Genomic DNA, 21,836 nt, shown 5'->3' with positions numbered 1-21,836 from the left:
TGACTATACCTGACCTCGGGTACCTCTCTGAAAGCAGAGGCCCCACGTGCAGCCCCACACAGAGGTAGAACCCGGGAAGGGTCTCTGCAGCCTGCAGAGCCTACATACAGCCAACCAAGCTGACATCGCTCTGGCACAGAGAAAGGCATCTAATGTCTGAGCGCACACTTCCCCCTTATGGCTATGTCTGATATAGCAACGGCCCAGACCTGCAGCACCTTCGCCAGGCTTGTGATTTTCCCATGAATGTTGAATATCTTTCTTACACTTGCCACACACACATCTCTCCTTCTTCTGCATTAGGGGAATAAACACAGAGCCACTCTTACCAGCCTGTTTGGCTGATGCAGATCAACACACACGGTGAGCAGCACAAGAAAGCAAGACAACTCCAAGCACTCAGTATGTGTCCTGCCTCAGATGTCACACTGTCCCTCTGACGGAATCTTAAGCATCCATCCCTGGTTCTGGGGCACACTTCCCCTACTGGAACATCTTTCCTTTCCCCAGATTGAATACAGCTTTTACTTTGATTTTGAATTGAAAGTTTTTAAGTAGATAGTTATGATTAATGATTCTGTTCAGTTTCTCCCTCTCCCTCCCATTGCACTGCATGGCTAAAGTCTCTCTCTTCTTATCTGAGTAATAATGTCTTTATCAAAAGGAGAATCAGCAGTCTTTATAAGTCTTCTGGTTTCCGGTGCCCATCTTCTTCTCTGGACTAAGCTTCAAGTAGCTGTTTCTCTCTGTTCTCCCATCACCCCAAATACCATATTTGTAATTCAAGAACAATTTGCTTCACAGGAAAGGTAGTTTCCTCTAACATCTACCCTATGACCACCTTACCCTTCCCCCACTCACCTCTTATTTCTGTTCACTGCTCTGAAGGAAAATGAGTCAATTTTCTGGCTGATTCTTTTCTGTTGGATCGTTGAATTGAACTGACCTGTTGCAGATGGACACTGAAGTACTGCATGCTTCACTCATAAGAGGAAGGCAGATATTTACTGATATAGATAAATGGTAATTTGAACAATGAAGACAGCAACTTAACAAGATTCAAAATGGCTAGATATCCTTGACTATTTGCTATGCAGAGGGTGGGGGATGCATAATGAATCTAAGATCAAATCTTAGTGAATCTAGGATAGCTTAAAAACAATAAATCACTTGTCATCAGAAAAATGCAAAAAAACCTACTGACCCCTATTGCTAAAGGAATCTATATCACACTTACCAAGGATCTGTCAGCAAGGCATCACCACATACTGGGTGAATTCTGCGCAGGCATGAAATGACCTTGAGAGGTGTCCCCATTCAAGGAGAATTCTTCTCACTCTGGAAGTAGAAAGGTGAGTATATAAAAAACAGCAATAACAACAAATCTTTAAGCCATCTCTTCTATCAAGCTTTTCCTCCCTTCATCCAGGTTTTTCTAAAGAGTACAGGAAGGAGAACAAAAACCTGCAAAACTGTGTGGTACCCAAAGGGGGACAAACTTCTCCTTCTTTCATTCCTTCTCCAAGCTAAGGATTGGTCACTGCTCACATGCTAGTATACCATCCTTGCCACCTCTCTCTTCTCTACAGGATGTTCTCTTCTCATGTATCATCTATGTAAAAGCATCAGGAAGGGATGAAATGAACGCTATCAACAAAGACATGTTTTCAATGGAACACTGCAGCCCCACGTGCCCTCCTACTTCAGTCAGAGGACAATATGCCCAGTCCTGACTCCTACGTAATAAACATGTAATGCCTGTTGCCACTAATTCCCTGGCTGATCAAGCTCTCTGCCAAACTGACAGACTTAGCTGGATACCACAGTTTCTCACAGCTTTGGCTCTATGACCTTTATGGCAGCTCTTCAATGCTAAATGCCGAGGTGAGGAGCTGTGATTTAATTCCCATAAGTTAAGCATGTTCAAAGGTCAGTGACTCTTCGCATTCCTCTATGGACTCGTGCCAAGTGCTCAAGGCGCTCTCAGCTGACAAGAATTATGTTATACCACAATCTTCATCGTCAGAAACTGGGGGCTACAGGGACATGGAGTTAAAGAAAAGAGGCTGTGTCGCAGTTCAAAAAAGAGGCTGTGTTGCTGAGCCATGGGACCAGGGACAGTGGCTACAAAGGAGAAGGCTTCAGCAAAGGACAAGCATCCTCTGATTCTCATACATGCTGCAACCAAAGGGCTGCAAAAGTCAGGAGCTGGCACACAGTTTCACAAGAGGAACAAGGATAGCCACCCAAGTGACACTGCATGGAGCATTCTCTTCCACTCCCCTATCAGTAGTGTCAGTGGTCTACAAGGGCTTTTAGTTCCGATCTTCACATAAGACCAGGTGAATAAGGGGGAACTTGACCAGTTTCCTGTGGTACCAGCAATATTGTCAGAACAAGGAGAAACAGCTGCAGTTCTCCTTGAAGTCAGCCATAACACCCTCTGCCAGTGCTTCTACCCATTTCTCAAAGTGCTTGCAGCTACTGATAAAGAAAGGCCCCATCTGTTCTGAACTTGTTTGCCAGGATATTAGTGGGAGGAGTGTTTGGTTTCTCTTCCATATAGCTAAGTCTTAGGCCCAGGCTATCAAAGGCATTTAAGTGCCTAGAAAGAAGTTAGGAATTAAGCATTTAAGTGCCTAGAAAGAAGTTAGGAATTAAACTATCGTGAGGCTCTGGGTCCTAATGAGGATGCAGTTATATTGGTATTGAATGTTTTTTGCTGATTTGGCTGACAGTGCTTGGAAAAGTTCTGCTAAAAAAAAGAAAAAAAAGCACCCCATTCTGCTGACATAAGCTGCCTGCATATAAGGAGGGCTTCACTGGTACAACTCTGCTGCTACAGCGATATCACACACATTTACATGTAAATTAGGGCTTTGTTTATTATGCCGCACAGATGCAGCCTTTCTCCTCGTCTTCCATGGAGAGGGTAATGGTCTCACTAAACTGATTCTATGGATGAAGAAAGCAAGCCACAAAAAATGAAAAATAAAAATCAACTTATTGGCTCAGTGCTGACAGAAAAAGCACAGAACCTGGTCAGTGCCTACAGGAACAGGACTTTCTTCAGCACTAGAGCTGGGGTGACAAGTGAGCATGCCATTAAAAAGGAGCCCACATCACATCAAGTATGCAGGATAAAATCCTGTGTTTGAGGTGGGAGAGCTAACAGTGAATGCACTAGGGAGTCCCAAAATGGACAAGAGACTGAGGCCTGTTTAGGTGCAGGAAGCATTATCAGCAAGGAAACGAATCCAAAACCTAAGGACAGGTTCTACCACACTGCCTTACCACGCACCAAACTGAGCAGCCATGGGCACAAGTGACAATGAATGTCCATGCAAGAATACGAAAGCTGAGGCAATACAGACGACTAACAACATACCACAGGAACCACACATGAGACCAGAAGCTGCTGAGATTACCATGCTTCCAATCACTGTTTCAGTTATATACACACTTATTTTACCTCCATTCTGCCCGTAATCCTGCATCTTGACCACACTCTGTCAGACCACACTGCTGTTAACAAAAGCTAACACAAGACGAGAATGATGATAAAATAATGAGTTTCACCTCAGCTGTTCATTCCCAAATCTGCCATTCCTGCTCTTTTAACACAGCTCACTGTTTTCTGCTAGGATAGTTTTAACTCCTATCAACTCTTGTCAGTGGTGAATGCAAGAGTTCCAGGAATTACAGCCTTTGTTGGCCCTATAGTGCTAGAGGGAGACTTGAGAGAAGACACATCACTACGTAGTTCCACTGTGATGGCATAAGAAAAGATTCAGACTTAAGACTCCAGAAAAAAGCGGGTGTTGCCAAGGGCTGGATGAAACAGTGAAGGTGGGTGAATGTTACTGCTGGCCTTAAGTCAACTGCAACCAACAGTTCATCTCAGCTATGGAGAAACGTCATTCTCCACTCTAAAGTACTACACAAGTCACTGATCAAATGAAAGGCACATATCCAGAAGTTTGAACCGGGTGGAAGAAGATACTTTCTGAATACTATTTTGTACTGGAGTCTTGAAAATGGAGGATGAGAAGAAAAACAGATAAATCACAAAGGCTTCAAACAAGGCTAGGATGACCTTGGCAGTCAGCCCCAATTGAAACTTGCAGAAAAACAAATCTTTGGTACAGTTAGTTACCTACTTCTTTCTTAACTGAAGGATTAAAGCTGTACGTAAAAGGAGTAATAAATGTAGGTGGTTAAGTAGGTGGTTAAAGTCATTAATCCCCTCTAATAAACTGGATTCCCGCCCATGCTTAGTTTTGCTGGTCAACACCCAGATCCTACACACATCATCTACCCCATCCTACATCAGTTTTATTATGGCTCATCAGACCCATATTCATACACATTTTTCAGTACCTACATCCTCTCAGGCCTCTTGCATCTCCAATCACAAATCTCCCATCCTGACTTGCTTCCCATTTCACTGAAAGCCCGGCTAATTTCTCCAGGCAAACATACAAATTCTGATCCAAAGATTAGTGAAAAGGTGAAACAAAAGCTGTGGTGATTCTAGAACTGTGGCATTCACCACAGAAGGCTTCAGGGAGACAGAGAGAGTCTTTCCAGAAGCAGAAACAGAACTCTCAGCTTAGCTAAATTTAAACCAGCTAACTACATTGTTAAAAAAAATAGTGGTACCTATTTTCACTTGCCTGCTTGCAGCAGAAGGAAGCAATCTGTTGTGAGCATTCAACATTTATCTAAGCTGAGGACAGAAGAATTGTCACTCATACACCAGACCAGCCAATCTCCCAAACAAGCATCATTCCCTCTTAAGGGCTACTCCAAGTGCTCTCCAGCTTTCCAGGAAATTTAGCTACTGTCTTGACAGATTCTCCTGGGACACTATTATTGCTCTGTGTTTTTTTAAACTGCTATTTAATTAGCTATGAGATCCCCAAAGAGCTTTCCACACTCCTGCTGATTCTTTCCCTAAACTTCAGACACATGTTCTGCCATTCAGAACTCGAGCTAAAATTCAGTGCCTCCCTGGAGTTATTTCCTTACACAGTCCCTGAAGGTTCAGTGCTAAGGTACCATAACTGTAAAAGAAAAACAAGAAACAAAACCAACACCCACCTCACAGCACTGCAGAGGTCTGCCCAAAGTGTAGCTTTTTCAATTACACCTTCAGCAGTGAGTTCACGTTTAGTTCAGCTTCACCCGGAGACTGAAGATGAAGGAGAGATACTTGGAGACTGTGGACTGTTCCTTCCCAGAGCAACCCACCTGCTACTAACCGCTTTGAATGCAAGCGCTGAATCATGACTTATTCTGTCTGAATTGCAAATGTGAAAGCCAAAGATTTAGGCTCATTTCTGACTGTAGCCACCTCGAGATGTTCGATTCCCCACAGAGCTGACTTTATTCACATAACTAGTTTTGTCTCAGCTGCCAACTCTCTCCTCAAAAGAAATTATAGCCCACAGACATAAGTTCTGACAATCTCTAATTATTGTAGAAGGCAGGCCCAAGTTCTGTTTGGGACACAGAAACACAAAAATTTTTCTGCTACCTAAAAATAAATGTCCCACTGGTTACCTAGCTGCTCCTTCCTGAGTTTGTTTTCTGCTGTTCAAACTTCACAGCTCTGCCCTGTGATCCCCAAACCTACAGATGATTAGCAACTGTATGCACTGACTCATGCCAGTGATGTAAGCTCTCTATCGATATGAGCTCGGAGTGCAGCAATCCCTGACTAACTTGTTACTTACAGTCTACTCTTCCATTTGACTCATTTCATTTTTCTTATACAGTTTCTTGCTTCATACAGATGGCTCAGTAAGACTATTTGCTTTGCCAGCTCACAGGTAAAGAATCTTAGAATCATTAAGATTGAAAAGACAACAAAGATCATTTAATCCCACCATCAACCCATCACCATTATGCCCACTAAATCGTGTCCCTAAGTCTCACATCTACACTTCCCTTGAAAACCTCCAGTGACAGTGACTCCACCACTCTTGGCAGCCTGTTTCAATACCTCAACACTCTTTCTGAGAATAATTTTTTTTCTAATATTCAACTTCAACCTCCACTGGTGCAACTTAAGGCCATTAGCCCTCATCCTATCCCTGTTACCTGGGAGAAAAGACCAGCCCCCACCTCACCACACCCTCCTGTCAGGGAGTTTCAGAGAGCAATAAGGTCTCCCCTGAGCCTCTTCTTCTCCAGACTAAACAATCTCAATTCCTTCAGCCATTCCTCTTAAGGCCTGTGCTCCAGACCCTTCACCAGTTTTGTTGCCCTTCTCTGGACACACTCCAGGTCCTCAATGTTTTTCTCGTAGCATGAGGCCCAAAACTGAACACAGTACTCGAGGTGTGACCTCACCAGTGCCACATACAGAGGGATGCTCATCTCCCTAGTCCTGCTGACTGTACTATTTCTGATACAAGCCAGGATGCCATTGGCCTTCTTGGCAATTTGGGCACACTTCTGGCTCACATTCAGCCAGTTGTCAACTAACATCTTCAGATCCTTTTTCTCCATTCAGATTTTCAGCCACTCCGCCTCAAGCCTGCAGTAACACATGGGCTTGTTGTGACCAAAGTGCCACTTGGTCTTATTGAAGCTCACAAATTGGATTCAGCCCATCAACCCAGCCTATCCAGATCCCTCTGCAGGGCCTTCCTACTTTCAGGCCAATCAACAATAACTCCCAACTTGGTGTCATCTGCAAACTTATTGAGGGTGTATTCCATCCCTTCATCCAGATTATCAATCAAGATATTAGACAGGGCCAGCCTCATTGCTGACCCTCATGGAACACCATTCATGACCATTTGCCAGTGGATTTAACTCCATTCACCACCACTCTCTTGGAAAAGCTCTCCAACCAGTTTTTACTCAGCTAAAAATATAGCTGTTTATAAGCCATAGGCTGCCAGCTTGTCCACGAGAATACTGTGGGAGACAGAGCCAAAGGCTTTACTAAAGTCTAGGTAAACTATATCTATAGCCTTTCCCTCATCCACTATGCTTGTTGCCTGGTCATACAAGGAGCTCAGGTTGGTCAAGCAGGACCTGCCTTTCATGTACTCATACCGGTCAGGCCTGATCCCCTGGTTGTCCTGAACATGCCAAGTAATTGCACTCAAGACAATCAGTTCCAAGACCTCCCCCAACACCAAAGTCAGGCTGACAGTTCCCCTGTAGTTCCCCAGATCCTTCTGACCCTCCTTATAGATGGGCATCACATTAGCAAGTCTCCAGTCATTTGAGACATCCACAGTTGACCAGGGCTGCTGATAAATGATGGAAAGTAGCTTAGCAGTCACTTCCACTAGCTCCCTCAGTATCCCCAGGTGGATCCCATCTGATCCCATGGACTTGTGACAGTCTACATGGAGTAGTGAGTTGCTAACTAATTCCTCCTGAATTAGGTGTTATTCTCCTCATCACCATCTTCCAGCTCCGGGGGCTGAGTACTCTCAGGATGGTAAACACTTTTTTTCCTGGAGTATCAGCAGAAGCTCTCTGTTCAAGCAGGCCGGTCTTCTCCTGTTGGGACCTAAAAGGAGGTTCAGAACTTGAATTTGTTCTGAGTTTATTTAGATCATCTTCTGTGCAGCCATGTAGTCCAGAGACACAAGCTGCAATCACCCCTATACACAGGTACCTCATATGTCACACTGAGCCTGATCCGAGCTGCCCACAGGTATGACACCAGGAGCTCTGTGGGATGTGCTTGATGCTGCTTATGGCATCAGCTGTGCCCTGTGATGCATCCCCGTGCTGGGACCTGTCCTCATTGACATCCTGGGCTCTTCTGTCACTACAACCCCAGGGTAAGTGTGGCTTTCCCTCCCCCCGTTCTGTACCAGAAGGGGAAAGGTGTCCCTCAAGCTCCATGTTAGCCTGTTAGTTCATGTTAGTTCACTGCAGAAGACAGGGTGGGTCTGAGGCCCCAGGCGCAGAGAAGCACTACAACAGCTGCATGAGACTGCCAGGTCCTGCAGGAGTCTATCAGCAGGTTCCTTAATGTTTTTTCTTTCTTGTCATTCCTAAACCAAAACTGAAACCATTGTATTGTACGACTCTGTGCTAGTCGTGTTTCAGGACAGTCTGCAGGTGCCCATGTGTGGAAGGGGTCTGGGCTCTCTCACTGAACAGGTAATATAACAGTGTGATCCAGTGCCCAGCAGCAGAAGCAGCTTGTCCGCTCCAGAAATGAGGCATCAGCAAATGAAACTCCTGCGTACACAGTGGGCAGGGGGCAGAGGGTGTTGCCTCAGACATTCCCTGCAGGTGCTGGCTGATGGGGCATGATCCCATGGCACAAACCGGCCAGTACAATGCAATCATTTCTGTTCAGGTGGAGAGGAGCAGGAAAGAAAATACCAACAGTCAACCATGGCAACAGGGGGAAAATCCTTCAAAAAAATGATATAGTATGAGGGTCCCTAGTACACCTCTCTCACTTGCTCACTCATTTCCTTGCTTTTTCATTCATAATCTTCTTTACATTTCCTCAGAAGTAATTTCAGCTCTACAAAAGCTCTCTGCTCCTTCTCCAGAAAAAGCTCAGCAGCAAGAGCAGTCCATGTGCTTTACCAATAGCACTAACTGCACGTGCAATGAAGCAAGTCCACTTGCCACAAACATCCAAATGCTGAGCACAGGTGATTGCTGTTCTGATCATTAGAACCTTCCTAGCAGCACCAGCTTCACAGACCTATCTTGTAACATGAGAGAGGGGACGTGGCCCATCCCATCCTTTGTCTCTGCTTACTGAAACCAGGTGAAGAAAGAATGTTTCTCAGACAAGTCTGTACGCGCTCCAGTGGCAGTCCAGATAGGGGAGCAGCCACAGCCCGTAAGAACAGGAATATGGCCTCACACAGATCTAACTCTTCGTGCCCTCACACCCAGCCTGGACTTGCAATCCTTGGGCCTGTATTTGTATCCTCATTATGAAAACCTCTCGTGTCCATAGGTGAGTCAGAGATATGAAGCATGTTGGACATGCTGCTCTGCCCATAAATGGGCTGAAAGAAACTGTAAAGCTCTCTCAAGCCTTTCTCATGAAAGAAAAATGACTTCCAAAAAAACTAATTAACTTTTGCTAAGGACCCTACATTCATATCTAGCTTGCAGTGTGATTCATGACAGAGGCCCCAGGATGCAACTACAACACAGGAGAAACGAAGAACAAAACCCACTATCAATAATAGCAAATTAGAAGAGGATGAGACTATTCACTCAACTTCATCCACCTGCTAAATTTGCACTGTGCTGAGATTTACTCTGGTTGTTTCAAATTACATTCTAGTAAATACTACAGCCCTTCCCTCTCAATTACTCTGGAGAAATCAAAGGTCAAACTCTTCTACATTTTCAGTATTTACTAAGGCACTTTAGTTTTATTGCTCTCCTCCTACCAGCTGTTTGGTGGTGTGGTTTTCCTTTTGTGGGAGTTTGTTTTTATTGGTGGTACCAGCAAAATCTGGGAATTAAACTTGCCAACTCAAATGACAGGTTGGAAAGCCAACATTATTTCACTGCAGGACTGGGTGCATGGGCAAGCATTCCCACTCAGCGTGCATACCTGTGATCCAAAGCACAGAGATTTTACACATTTTAACATGGGAATGTTCATACAATTTCTGTGAAGTACCTGCCTATTCCTGGAATCGCTGTACATATCAGAATGTGGTACTACACATGTACTGTGTTAATTTAAGATTTGAGTAGGATGTCTTTGGTGATAAAAGGTTGCATGTTACATAAACCAGGTGCCACGTATCTTCAGAAACCTATTTACAAAAAATATGGCTGTTGACTAAGTTTTTAACCGGTGCTTTGATATTGTTATCGCTCTTATTATCAACCCCAGCAGAGTAGTTTAACTCTTCCACAAAGTTGGTGGAGTATTGAGTCTCTGCTTCTTAGGCTGCAGATGTCCTCCTTATTATCTAGGAACAAAAACTTTCCAAAGAGAACAGTTCCACTGAGGTGTTCAAATTACTTGCTGAAAGTCCTTAATTTATTGGCAGGGAAGGCACAAAATCTATTAACAGCTATCAGAGGTGGGTTTTTTTCATTTGTTTCTTTTGAGGGGAGCTATGACAGTAAACAAAATCTCCCAACCTGCAACTCAGCAACCACTTCTTGCTGCCTTCTCCATGCTAGCCCCTCAGGCTGTAAACAGCTGTTTACGAGGGTTGATAGTGACAGGACAAGGGGGAACTGTCTTAAACTGAGACAGGGAAGGCTTAGGTTAGATATTAGGAGGAAATTTTTCACACAGAGGGTGGTGATGCACTGGAACAGGTTGCCCAAGGAGGTTGTGGATGCCCCATCCCTGGAGGCATTCAAGGCCAGGCTGGATGTGGCTCTGGGCAGCCTGGTCTGGTGGTTGGCGAACTGCACATAGCAGGGGGGTTGAAACTAGATGATCATTGTGGTCCTTTTCAACCCAGGCCATTCTATGATTCTATGGTGCTGAGAATTAGCAGAAGTTGTATAAAACGGCACAGATACAGACGCTTTTTGGTTCCCTCTGGTATGATGTTTGCCAGCTCAGACAAGTAATATGAACCCTCAAAACTGAGGACAGAGCATTTAGTTTGTCTGGTCTCAGGACAAATGTATTTCCAAACCCCATCAGAAAATTCATATTCAAACATACAGTGAGTCTAAACACAGGCAATTATCAGCCTACCAGCAGCCAGGGTACCACCCCAGCAAGGCACTCAGGCAGACACAGCTTTAAGTCCCCGTGTAAACGCTACTGACTTCAGCTGTGTGTGGAAATGGTCTGCAGGGTTTGTCTGTCGGGTCACCTGCTGTCCAGGCAAACAAGGGCCAGAACTGCTCCTCTCCCTGGCAATCCGAGGGCATCAGCAGCTGACTTTGACATCTTAAAATCGTTGCTTGGTGAATCTTACCCAGTAGCTCTTCCATCCCAACGCTCACTGACGGCTTCTTTTGTCCCTCACGAAAGCCGCTGTGACCCAGCCCGAGGCCCGCTCGCCAGGGACAACCCCCACGTCCCAAGGAAACCCATTCCCTTATAATTTCCTTCACTTTGAACAACGAGAGCGGGCACGGCGCTTACCGGCCAGAGCTCTCCTCCTGCTCCAGTGACCAGAGCACCGTTGGGAACTGCAGGAGCACCAGCTGGAGCAGATGCGCACACGGACGACCATCGGCGCGCCAGCCCGCCCAAGCGCCCCATTGGCTGCCGCCTCAGGCACCGCCCTGCTATTCCCCCTGTCATTGGACACAGCCCGCAGTCCGGTTCGCGCCCGCCCTCCGTCTCGTGCCGCCATTGGTTTCCTTATCCCCTTCTCTTCGTTCCCGGTTCTGTCTCTGAGGGCTGATTGGGCAGCTCTCATCATCTGGCTCCGCCTCGCTCCGAACTTTCTGCTTTGCGACTGGCCGGCAGCTCCCTTCCCCTCGTTCCCCGCTCGCTGATGGGCGTGCTGCTCTCCCCATTGGGCCGCGCCCTCACGCCTCGCTCCTCCCCCCGTGCTCCACAGCACGCCGCGTTCAGTCGCCGCTCGTCTCTTCCCCGAGCGTGACGTCTCCGCCGTCCATTGGGGGAAGCAGCGGCTCGCGCTTCCGGTGCGGCGCGGCGCGGCCGGGTGGGGGCAGCGGAGCGGCAGAGGCGCGATCGTGTCCGGCAGCGGCGGGATGGAACGGCCCGAGCGGGCTGCGGCGGCGCCGGGCGCTCAGCCCCGTGCCAACGGCTGCAGCGGCGCGGTCCACGGAGGGCTCCGCAACGGCTACGTGCGCGGCCTGCCCGCAGCCGACACCCAGGTCAGCGCGCCGGGAGTGTCCTGCCTCCCGGGCGCGGCCGGCAGCGATGCGAGGGAGGAGGTGGACGGGAGGGGAAGGGAGAGGGGGGGCAGGGCAGCGCCCGGCTCGGGAGTTCGGGGCGGGCGAGGCAGCGCCTCCGTGCTGGACTCTGAGCGGGCCGAAGGCAGCCGGCGGGCCGAGGGGAGAGCTGGGGGGCTGCGGCGGAGCCCCGCGGAAGTTCGGGTCTCGCAGCCCGGTAGTGGCCCGGAGCCCGGGGGCCCCGCGGGTAACGGTGGCCGGGCCGCTGCCCATGTCTGGGATGCCTGGCCATCCGGGCTGGCCGTCCCGTGCCGCTGGGTTTCTGTGGCTTTAAGCTAGAATCCCGCTCCCGTGTAACAGGTCCATGCTTTAGCAGAAAGCAGCAATTAGTTCCTTGATGCTGCTCTGTTGCTACAGGTGCAGTGTGTCCTCTGAGCAGGAGCTTCCTAATCTGGGAGAGTGAAGGGCTTTGTGCAGTGCTTCTCATCTTGCTGTGTTATGGATGTATTGCTGGGCGTTTGCACTTTCACAGTTCCAGTTGTTGTCCTGCAGAGCACCCAACTTTTGTGTGTTTTGTAGTTAGTGGTTCTCCCAGAAGCGGTCCCAGCAATATGGAACTTATTTTATCAGAGATCTACACCTGATACTGCTGCTGGAGAGAAGCTTTCCCCTGCTGATGTCCTTCCTATTGCTCCCTATTCTCCCTTGCAGTTCCTCAGGGAAAGTTCATACTGTCACTGAGTGAACCAGGTTGAGAACTGATGCAGGCTAAAGGCACGCTTTTTGTTTTTCTTCCCAGGTTTAACCCAGGTCATTTCCTGCATTTCTTTCCCTGGGTGGGCACTCATGGTCTCTCCCTGGCACTCGGGAGCAGATAGCAGCACACTGTTGGGAGTGAACAGTCGGGGGAGGTTACGACACCTTTTCTTGGCAGCTTATCCAGGTTTATTGTTGAGGAAGTTATGGCACTGTCAGTCTTGCTTTGCAGGCACCAAAAATTGCTCACTATGAAGCCTTAGGTTTAAATCTTTGTACTAAGCACGAGTAGTGGTGGTGTGTGTTCTGTTGTTCTTCTTTTCCACCCCCTCCCCCAGCCCGTTCCACACATTTTAAGTGGAGGTTCTGCTTTAGAAGAACAGCAAAGAATGGAGTGAGGGAACATTTTCTTCAAGGATTGTATACAGCTGCATGTTTGGAAAACGTGAAAGATGGAGTATGTGAATGGAAAAGCTGCTGATGTCAAGCTGAAGAAGTTCAGTGTGTTATGAGAATTCATATTCATTTGTTGGCTTGTGTATGATAGTGTGTTTGAATATGTCTTGCAAACCAAAGGCACTTGAGATGATCGCTTCTACAGGGAGGAACTCTTACTGTAGTGCTGATGATCATTAAACATCTTGGCAAAAAGCTGAAGTCTAGTCATGCAAGGTGATTATAAGAAAGCTTTAAATCTTTCTGGCACCTGCTTGTTGATCAAGAAGTTGTTTATGATTAAAAACCATGTGTTCCTTTCTCCAACATCTTACATGGTCCGGATCCCTGACTTTCAAATTGAGGGTCAAAGTGTTAAAAGTCCCTTAATTGATGCTTGGGACTGCTCAGGGCTACTCATAGTTTACAGGATTTTTTGTTTGTTTGTTTTTCAAATATCATCTGTTCTAGGAGTTCAGGACCCCCAAAGATACTGTCCCGAAAACAACAAAGATTTGGCTGTTTGGCTTTTTTTTTTTATTTAAATCTTCATTGCTCTGTCTCTCCATAGGAGAACATGTTAATGCTTATCGTGCGTTAAATATATTTGTCTGTGTAGGTAAACGTTTGCATGTATGTATGTACCATGTATAACACTTGAGAATATGCAAGTGGCAAAGTCTGTGGAATGCAAAGTAATTGAGTACCAAAAAGGAGGTAGCTTATAGGTGTAGTAACTGGGTAATAGAAAAGAACAGAAAAGTAAAGGATGGACAGGGAAAAAGATTCTTTTGCAAGAGTGCCTGTTTGGTGCCTGAGAGAAGTAAGAGGCAAGAAGAGAGGTAAGGTCTAGAGAAAATGAATATGTTGATGGAAAGAGGAAGGGGAAGAAAAGCCTTTGGTATAAGGAAGTGTTGCAAACGCTGATGATTTATCTGGAAAAACCTGGAGCTTGTGAGAGTATCACTCAGATACATCACCACACCTTCCTGTAGGGCTATGTAGGACAGGCAGACTTTATGTCTTTTTAACAGTGTAGAAAAATAGTAAGATTAACTGTACCTAAGATGTCTGTGCTGTAAGTTGCTCAAGTAAGCTTTATTTTATTCAGTTTTTTTTCCCCTATGAAAAAGTTCAGGTTCAAGGGGATTATCTTTACAGCACAAACTTCAAGTTGTGCTTACAGCTCTCACCACAATGAGAGACTGATATTTAAAATTGAATGTTCTCTACTGCCATTCCATCATGAACAGAAGAGGGGGGAATGTTCACCTTCATTTTTAAATGCTACTTTGTCTCCTGCTGGGATCTAAACTGCTCATCCTTTTTCTTGCTAAGAGAAGAAACCTGCCTGCTGAAACTGTGGGAGCTGACTTTGGCTGCCTTGGAGATAATGAAATATTATCAGTAGCTCAGAAAGGAATAATTTGAAATTAGGATTTCAGCATGTAAAGAAAATCATTCTGTTCAAGTACCGAGATAAAGAAAGAGCTGTTATTTTGCTTTGCTAGGAAGTCCTGTGTTCAAAGTACTTTGATTCTGCAAACAATCAATCTCTTTAGAGATTCAAATTCAGTGAGTGCAACAATCCCACTGTAAGCTTTTTTTGTTAAAACAGGAACAGTAAAAATGGTTGAAGAACCATCTAGTAATTAAAAACTGTGGAAAGTTAGTGAAAAAAGTGAGCAACTTCTGATGCTGTGTACATTTAAGAGCGCGTGATTAAAATAAACTAATATTTGAGTTCTTATGCTTTAGTGTAATACCACGCTAGGTAAGATGAAGGCCTGACGTCCCAGAGAGTATTGTCTTGAATAGAGGAAATAAACATAACTGAGAGAAAGAAAGCAAGTCAAGTAAAATAATAGCACTCCAGGTTGTGTGTGATTCTGCTTTTTCTGTTCTTCTGGTCTCTTGGAGAGGGTGCTATGTGGGCTCAGTAGAAAAAACAGTAGTGAAGTTTTATCAAGACACTTTGGAATGCTATTTAGAGTGCAAGAATAATCACTTTTTCTTTCTGTGATGCAATCTTAGGCTGGAATATGTTTCTCCAATGCAGTGTCTTTCTCTGAAACGAACAACTAAGGATTTTTTTAAGATTGTGTTAAAGTAAATAAATTCTTGCTTAGAGCAGGGAGATTGGGACCTATTTAGTAAGACAAGATGCCCATGTTGACTTATTGTAATCTGTCTGCTACTTTGAACAGAAGTTCACTAATGTGTTTTTCTGGATTTCTTAATTGAGCTTCTCACATTAGGATGGCTTCTCTTACAGTTTTAGATGTTGCTGAAGAAATAATCTCAAACTAAACAAACAAAAGAAAAAAATGGAATATAGGGTTGAGATTTCAAGTTTTTAATTTGTTGTGCACAGTACTTCCAAGTCAGTTACGTAAGTGTACTGTACAATACACTTATACAAAGAATTGTACAAAGAATTTTTAAATTTCTGGATGATTCTAGGTTTTCAAATACTGTGCTAGAGTGATCTCCAGATAGTGTATTACAGACATCCTTTAGTAAACAGGGTTTCACATGACTTCCTCAGGAAGGGAAGAAATACTTTGATTAAAGAGAGGGGGATGACTGAGAAAGCTGAATTCCTTTAAAACTGTTACAAGTCCTGAATTCTCACAGCATTAACACCAGCAGTATAAGCTTTTTGCTAGTAAGTTTGGCATGTACATGCTGAACACAGCTTCTGTGGTCCTTTAAGGTTACAATTAATCGCATTGCACAAAATCGTCTCATGAAGCGCTTCAGGGTGCAATAGAATGCTGGCTCCATCCTCATTTTATAGATGCTGTTGCTGGAATCGGATTGAGACTTCTTTGGGAGACTGTACTTCGGAAGAAGAGAACAAATACTGGAAGTTTTTCTCATTACAGCGAGTTCATGATTGCGGCGATATGAATAACCTTCGTTCGAGGTGAACGAATAACCTTCACTTGAGATGAAGGTTAAGATAAAGATTTTTGAATAACTCTGTCTGCTAATTTTATATTAACATAAGAGGTTTGAGTATGAAATTGGTTGGTTTTTTTGAGCCTGTGTGCAAATTTTAAAATGCGAGTACTTCATGACAGACAGAGAAATTGAATGCTCTTGGATCTTAAGAACTAAATCTCATGAACATACTCACGAGGAAGTGAGAACACATGGAGCACTGTGCCCGGTACTGAGCTTCCCATTAAGATAGTCACGCATCTTCATCGGTCTATGAAACCATTGGAGGGCAACAAGAGGCTGAGGAAACTGAAGCATACGAGGTATGAGGAGAGACTGAGAACTACATTTCTTAGCCTGAGGAGGAAAAGGTCCAACTGGTTGGTTGGAGGTTGTAGAGAAGATGGTTCCAGGCTCTTGAAACTGTGTGGCAATAGGATGAGAAGCAACATGTTATTTGGAAGAATGAGAAACACTGACTAGATATTAAGGATGGTTTTTTTTTGTGGGTTTTTTTTTTTTTTTTCATGAAAACAGTAAAATCCTGGAAGGAGTTCCCCAAGAGGCTGTAGTCTGTCCTTGGAGGTGTTCAAGCCTAGGCCGAATGTGGCCCTCAAGACCCTGCTGTGCTCAGACCTCCTCTGAGCTAGGGGTGGACATGATGGCCACTGGGGGTTTCTTCTGACTGGAACTAGTCCATGATTGCACAGATAAACTCCTGGACTTTAGGAATGTGCCCTGGGTTAGACATGAGTGTTTCATCCTTGAACCCCGATAAAATTGTAGATGTTAGGGTTTTTAGCATGTATTCTGAGGCTTGTGTCAGGCACAAAGAAATTTATTGCGTTCTGTTTCTAGCTCGGCTTTTTCATAATATGTTGCATCAGTAACACAAAACTGAACGGAGTAGAAAATTGGCTGACCTAGAAAAGACTGTGATCTCCTTCAGATGTTTTAACTGACAGAACTATTTCTGAAAAACCCTATCTGTGCAATGAGGATACTTTCCTAATAACAAATGTAATTATTAAAGTCTGTAAGCCTTTGTGGAAGGAATAGCTAAGCACATCTTTCTAGCTAATGAGTATTAGAAGCCATCATATTAAATTAGTGACTGTAACATCAGTGTCAGACGTGTCTGAAAATTTCTTTATCCGTACTAGTATAAGAACAAGCCCACAGTATAAGAACAAACCCACAATTAATGTGACTGGCTTCTCTTAAGTCTGTGTGTGTGTTACTGAGGCCAGTTTGAATCAAATATTGAAATGATGTTGAAACTACCATTTTAAATTAAGCTACTTTGTTCCTTAAATGCTCCAATAACATTTTATAACTATATGCAAAATCACTTTTTGTTAAAGCAACTACGTGAGTGGGATCATTTTGAAGCAAGTTGTTGTCCTGTCTTAAATGTACAGCAAAAGCTGTTTTTCTTAAGTAAACATCATACTTTCAAACTCTTGACCAGAAAACCAAAGCTTTATTTTGACTTTTTTCTATTGACCTCAGTTTCTCTAGGAGCACAAATTGGGAGCCATGCTGAAGCTGGGGGCAAAACTCCCAGCCTTCATTAAAACATCATTCCCTGAGAAAGAGCTGCTCTGCCTTGAGAAGTGCAGCCTTGCTGACTGCTTATAGCTGAAGAGGCAGGAGCTGAAATATGTAGGAAGTGGTGGGTTTTAGCGTTTGTAAAAACCTGAGAGCCTGTGGCTTGGTCTGTTAGTGATCCACTGACTTGTTCTGTCTTTGAAATTCTTCATTGCACACTTAATAACTGAATGTATGTAAGGCATGTTTTATCAAAATGCTGTGTATGTATCAGACTGATTGAACATATTAAATAACGTAGTAGATCTGAGGTAACAAGATAAACTATCAGGAAAAAGTGTATTCTCAGAGTTCTAATGGTCAGTTGTATACATGTAGGTCAGTACTAATCACAGGCAAAAATAGCTTTGATTGTATCACTCATTTAAAAAAGGAGGTATACATTTAAACTGTGAACATGTGTGAGGGATTTATACTTCTTGCGTGGATACGGCAAAGGCATCCTAGTTATCAAAGGAGTGTCAAATTTGTTGGGAAATAATATTTGCAGATTCAAGTGTTTGATAATCTGCACCAACAAGAAGCAATACTTAATGGCAATACACCGGAGTGATAAAGTTTGTTGTGTTTAAAAAAAAAAAAAAAAAAAAAAGTACCTCCAATGATTTTTTTTTTTTTTTTTTTAATTTTTATTTTTCTCCTGAAAGATTAAAATGTGACTCAAACCAGTGCCTTCTAATTTTGGTAGTGAATCTCAGTGTTTTTACCATTGCAGCAGTTTGAGATGTGAAGGCTAAGAACAAAGCAGCACAAGAAGAAAGTCTGGAGGTGACAGGGAGGAGTTAACACAGAATAAGTAATAGCTCAGGTGAGGCTGCCTCTGGGAAATCACCATTTAGTGCTGTAGTTTCTTTCATTCTGATTCTCTTGATTCCATATAACAAATGTGACTGCTTTTGAGGTACATGCCCTGTCTTTCCACGTATTCCCTGTAGCTGACAGGAATCTTTGACCAAAAAAAGCAAGCAACATTGGGAAGTAGTAGTATTATACATCTAAAACCAGGAGCTGTATGACTCCTAGTGGAATATCTGCAGTATGTGTGGTACGTGTCATCAGAAGCTGCTACATTTTAATAGGAATTCTGCAAAGTTGTCTTCCAGCAACTTTTAAGGCATTTACATAAAATCACTGAGCTCATCTGGCTTTTGTTTTTCCTTGCAGCAAGAAGCAGAGCAGTTTTTTTTAATACGTAGTGTTGTGGTTTTCCTAGGATAGCAGTATAAGTGCTTATGGTGTTCACTGTTAACTGTATTGCATGTGCTGTGCTTCTCTGCCTGAAGTGTATGCCACTTGTGCAGGGTATTTACCATGGCAAATGTTTTTGATAAACAACTTTAAAAGATTCATTGATTAAATCCTGTCTGTACTGTCTGCGCTGCTGTCTATGCATGTTCCTGTGCTTACACATGTCTTTTGTCTTCTTGCAAAACTTCTGTAATGCTTTTGGAAGTTTATGTGCTGTCGTCCTGCCCTGCAGTTGGAGTTTGGCTTTTGCATGCTCCTCTGTATCCACCTGTTTCTGCCATGCTGACTTTGATGAGAGGGAGCTCTTAGCCTAACTGGCTGCTGACATAGGTGTAGCACATGCCCTGAAAGCCCTTTCTCTGACTGACCTTGAGAAGTAAACTTTTCATTAACAGATAGGTTAAGAATAATGCTAGCTTGATGTGTCCTGTTTTGGCTGCTTGCAGTGGGAACTTAATAATGCAATTTATCTGTTTGCTTGATTCTTTTTTTCCCCTTTGTAAATCCATGATAGGGTGACACATGGAGGTCCTTCTGTGAAGACCTGTCCAAACTTAGAAAAAGGGCAGTTGTGAAGGTGCAAGTAAAAGCAAGTTTACTGTTAATGACTTTTATCAGTTGCATTTTTCCCTTACTTTGATAACTCTGATGGAGTTATCTGTGCACCTAATAAGACAGCAGAGGTCTCTGCTGGTGAAGCATGCAGTTAGCTACCTATCTAGTTGTGAATTTATGTTTAGTGGGGTGACTTAAATGAGAACTGTGTCTGTGTAGAAGACACTGCTCTGTCCCTGATGTCAGGTGGCCTGTAATCGTGCTAAGAGCTACCAATGTAAGAATGTTACGTGAGAATTTGTTTTGTACTTGTCATTGAAGAATTTGCCTAAAGTGAGACAAGAAGCAAAACCTTTTCTCTGTGGAGCTGGAGTCTGGTTCTGGTGGTCCCTGAGCTTAAGGCACTGCAAGAACTGATGCTATCTGTAGTACAGAGTGTTCTTTAAAGCACAACTTTGCACAGCACTTAGGTAAGAATGTAAGCTGAGGTGTGCTTACAGTGTGTGTGTACATCCATAATCCCATCCTCTGTACCAGAGACATTATCATGATAATTGTAGGAATTGTATGTAGGTCACTCCAAATCTAATGACTCCTATTTATTTCCACGGGAATCACAACAGTTACAAAGAACACTATAACACTACTTTATAGAGCAAATTCTCAGCTACAAGATGCTGTGTTTTTGTTGTGGTTTTTTTTTTTTTGTTTTTTTAACATAGTCACTACCATCAGCTATTTGCTGCATTTTTACCAGCTGTGAACAACAGCCTGCACTCATCAAAATCTGTACCAGCGGAGGATGACCTGCTGTTGCCACTGCTGAAACACATCACCCAGTGCCTCAGTGTGCTCACATCCACTCTTTGGTCTCCATAAACATTCAGCAAGTCTTGATGAATGTCAGTGGGTGCCATTTTTTCTGCCTGGAGGAATTCGGTGACGCATTTTTGCTTTTTCTTCACTCCCATGTCAAACACTGTTTTGTCAGGCTGTCCTTCTGCTCTGTATGAGCACAGTGGTAGAATAATACCAGGAGGTGAAATTAATTTGTCTTGAATCGATGCTTATATTACTTAAAGAGTCTTTCTTAATGAAATGTTATTTTTGACAATGCAAGGCAACCTTAATTTTAGCATTTTTCACAAGCAGGGGCATCTCTAAAAGAGAAAAAGTGTTACATACTGTTTCTGATTAGAACTGATTTATTTATTTATTCATCAGTAGCTATTGGTGATTAACCTCAACTGTTAGTTTGCAACCTTTTGTCTCTTCCTGAGAAAGGCATTAGAAGCTTTGATGTGATCTCCATTTATTAGGTGCTAAGCCATTTGAGTTGTCACTGCCATCTGTCTGCTCATCCAGAAATGAGCAACTACTTACAGACAGCTATAGATGTAGATGTTACACATCTCCAGAGTAGCTGCTATTTGGAGCCCAGGCTGTCAGCTTGAGGACACCAAATTCAACTGTAATTCATCAAGTTTTGAAATTGTAGTAACCTGGGAGCTTTGCTGCATGATGCAGTAAAACTTTGTGGTTTCATGAATTGGAGCTACAATAATAAAGTTAAGAGGTCTTGAGAGTATTAGGGAAGAGAAGGCACTTGTGTTTTTTTTCCTGTGCAGGGTTGACTTACAGAGCCTGCTGATTGTCGTTTGCTTTTACCCCTCCCCAGCAGCTGTTCATTCTTGTTTGTTGAGATCTCTTAAATGAGTTTGTGGAGCAGTGCTGTGAAGATTGTTAGAGTCTAATAAATAACTTTCTGCAAATCACTGTATTTGCAGCCTGCGTCAGTTCCATGTTGTTGGAGAGATGCTGTGCTGAAAGTCAGGTTAGCTTTCATTGTGCAAGCCAGAGGGTGGTGCAGATGGCTCAAAGTGGGAGTGAGTGGGACAAAGGGAGACGCTTTGGTTGGCACTGTTTGTGAGGAAAACATACTGTGAAACTCTTGGCCTTGATAAAACTTTTAAGTTGCCTTCATCTTAGCTGCAGTGTAGTAAGCCTGGGGGGATTTCTACACTTGTCCAAAATTTTCTGACTTAAGCCGCCACTGTAGGCAGCATGTTTTAAAACTACTTCAGTATTAAACCTTGCCTCAAAGCACTGCAATTCTGCTATTTATCTCTGGCATAAGTGCAGCTGCTAAAATACATTTCTACAGTATCGTTGTTTTGTTTCCACGCATGTACGAGTTCTCAAGTCTTGACAACCACAGTCACTACACTGTGAAATTCTATATTGCTCTGCAACCACCTGGGTGTGTGTTGGCAAAGGAAATAGGTAGAAATGGGTATTGGGGGAAAGGTAGTGTGAAGTTCGTGCTCAGTTATTGACTGCGTAGCTATAGCTTGATTGTATCTTATGAAGCTTCTAAAAAATTAAGCTTAAGATAATAGTATCACACTTGAAATACAGACTTGCTACAGCATCTGGAATGAAGAGATGCTGGTTTCCAAAGAAAGTATTGCATGGAA

The 21,836-nt window shown here is 43.8% G+C and overlaps 1 protein-coding gene across 1 annotated transcript in view; it reads left to right on the top strand.

Annotated features, from left to right (window-relative positions):
- The first annotated feature begins 11,664 nt into the window (after positions 1-11,664).
- Positions 11,665-21,836, top strand: part of SPTLC2 (serine palmitoyltransferase long chain base subunit 2) — a 59,400-nt gene continuing 49,228 nt past the window's right edge. The window contains exon 1 of the mRNA XM_042866159.1: positions 11,665-11,790. Within this exon, the coding sequence (XP_042722093.1) occupies positions 11,665-11,790 (126 nt within the window). The remainder of the gene's footprint in view (positions 11,791-21,836) is intronic.

The sequence above is a fragment of the Lagopus leucura genome, unplaced genomic scaffold (genome assembly GCF_019238085.1).
Source record: "Lagopus leucura isolate 7727_CA_CO unplaced genomic scaffold, USGS_WTPT01 Super-Scaffold_1, whole genome shotgun sequence".
NCBI lineage: Eukaryota > Metazoa > Chordata > Aves > Galliformes > Phasianidae > Lagopus > Lagopus leucura.
This window is presented reverse-complemented; position numbering and strand designations above follow the sequence as displayed.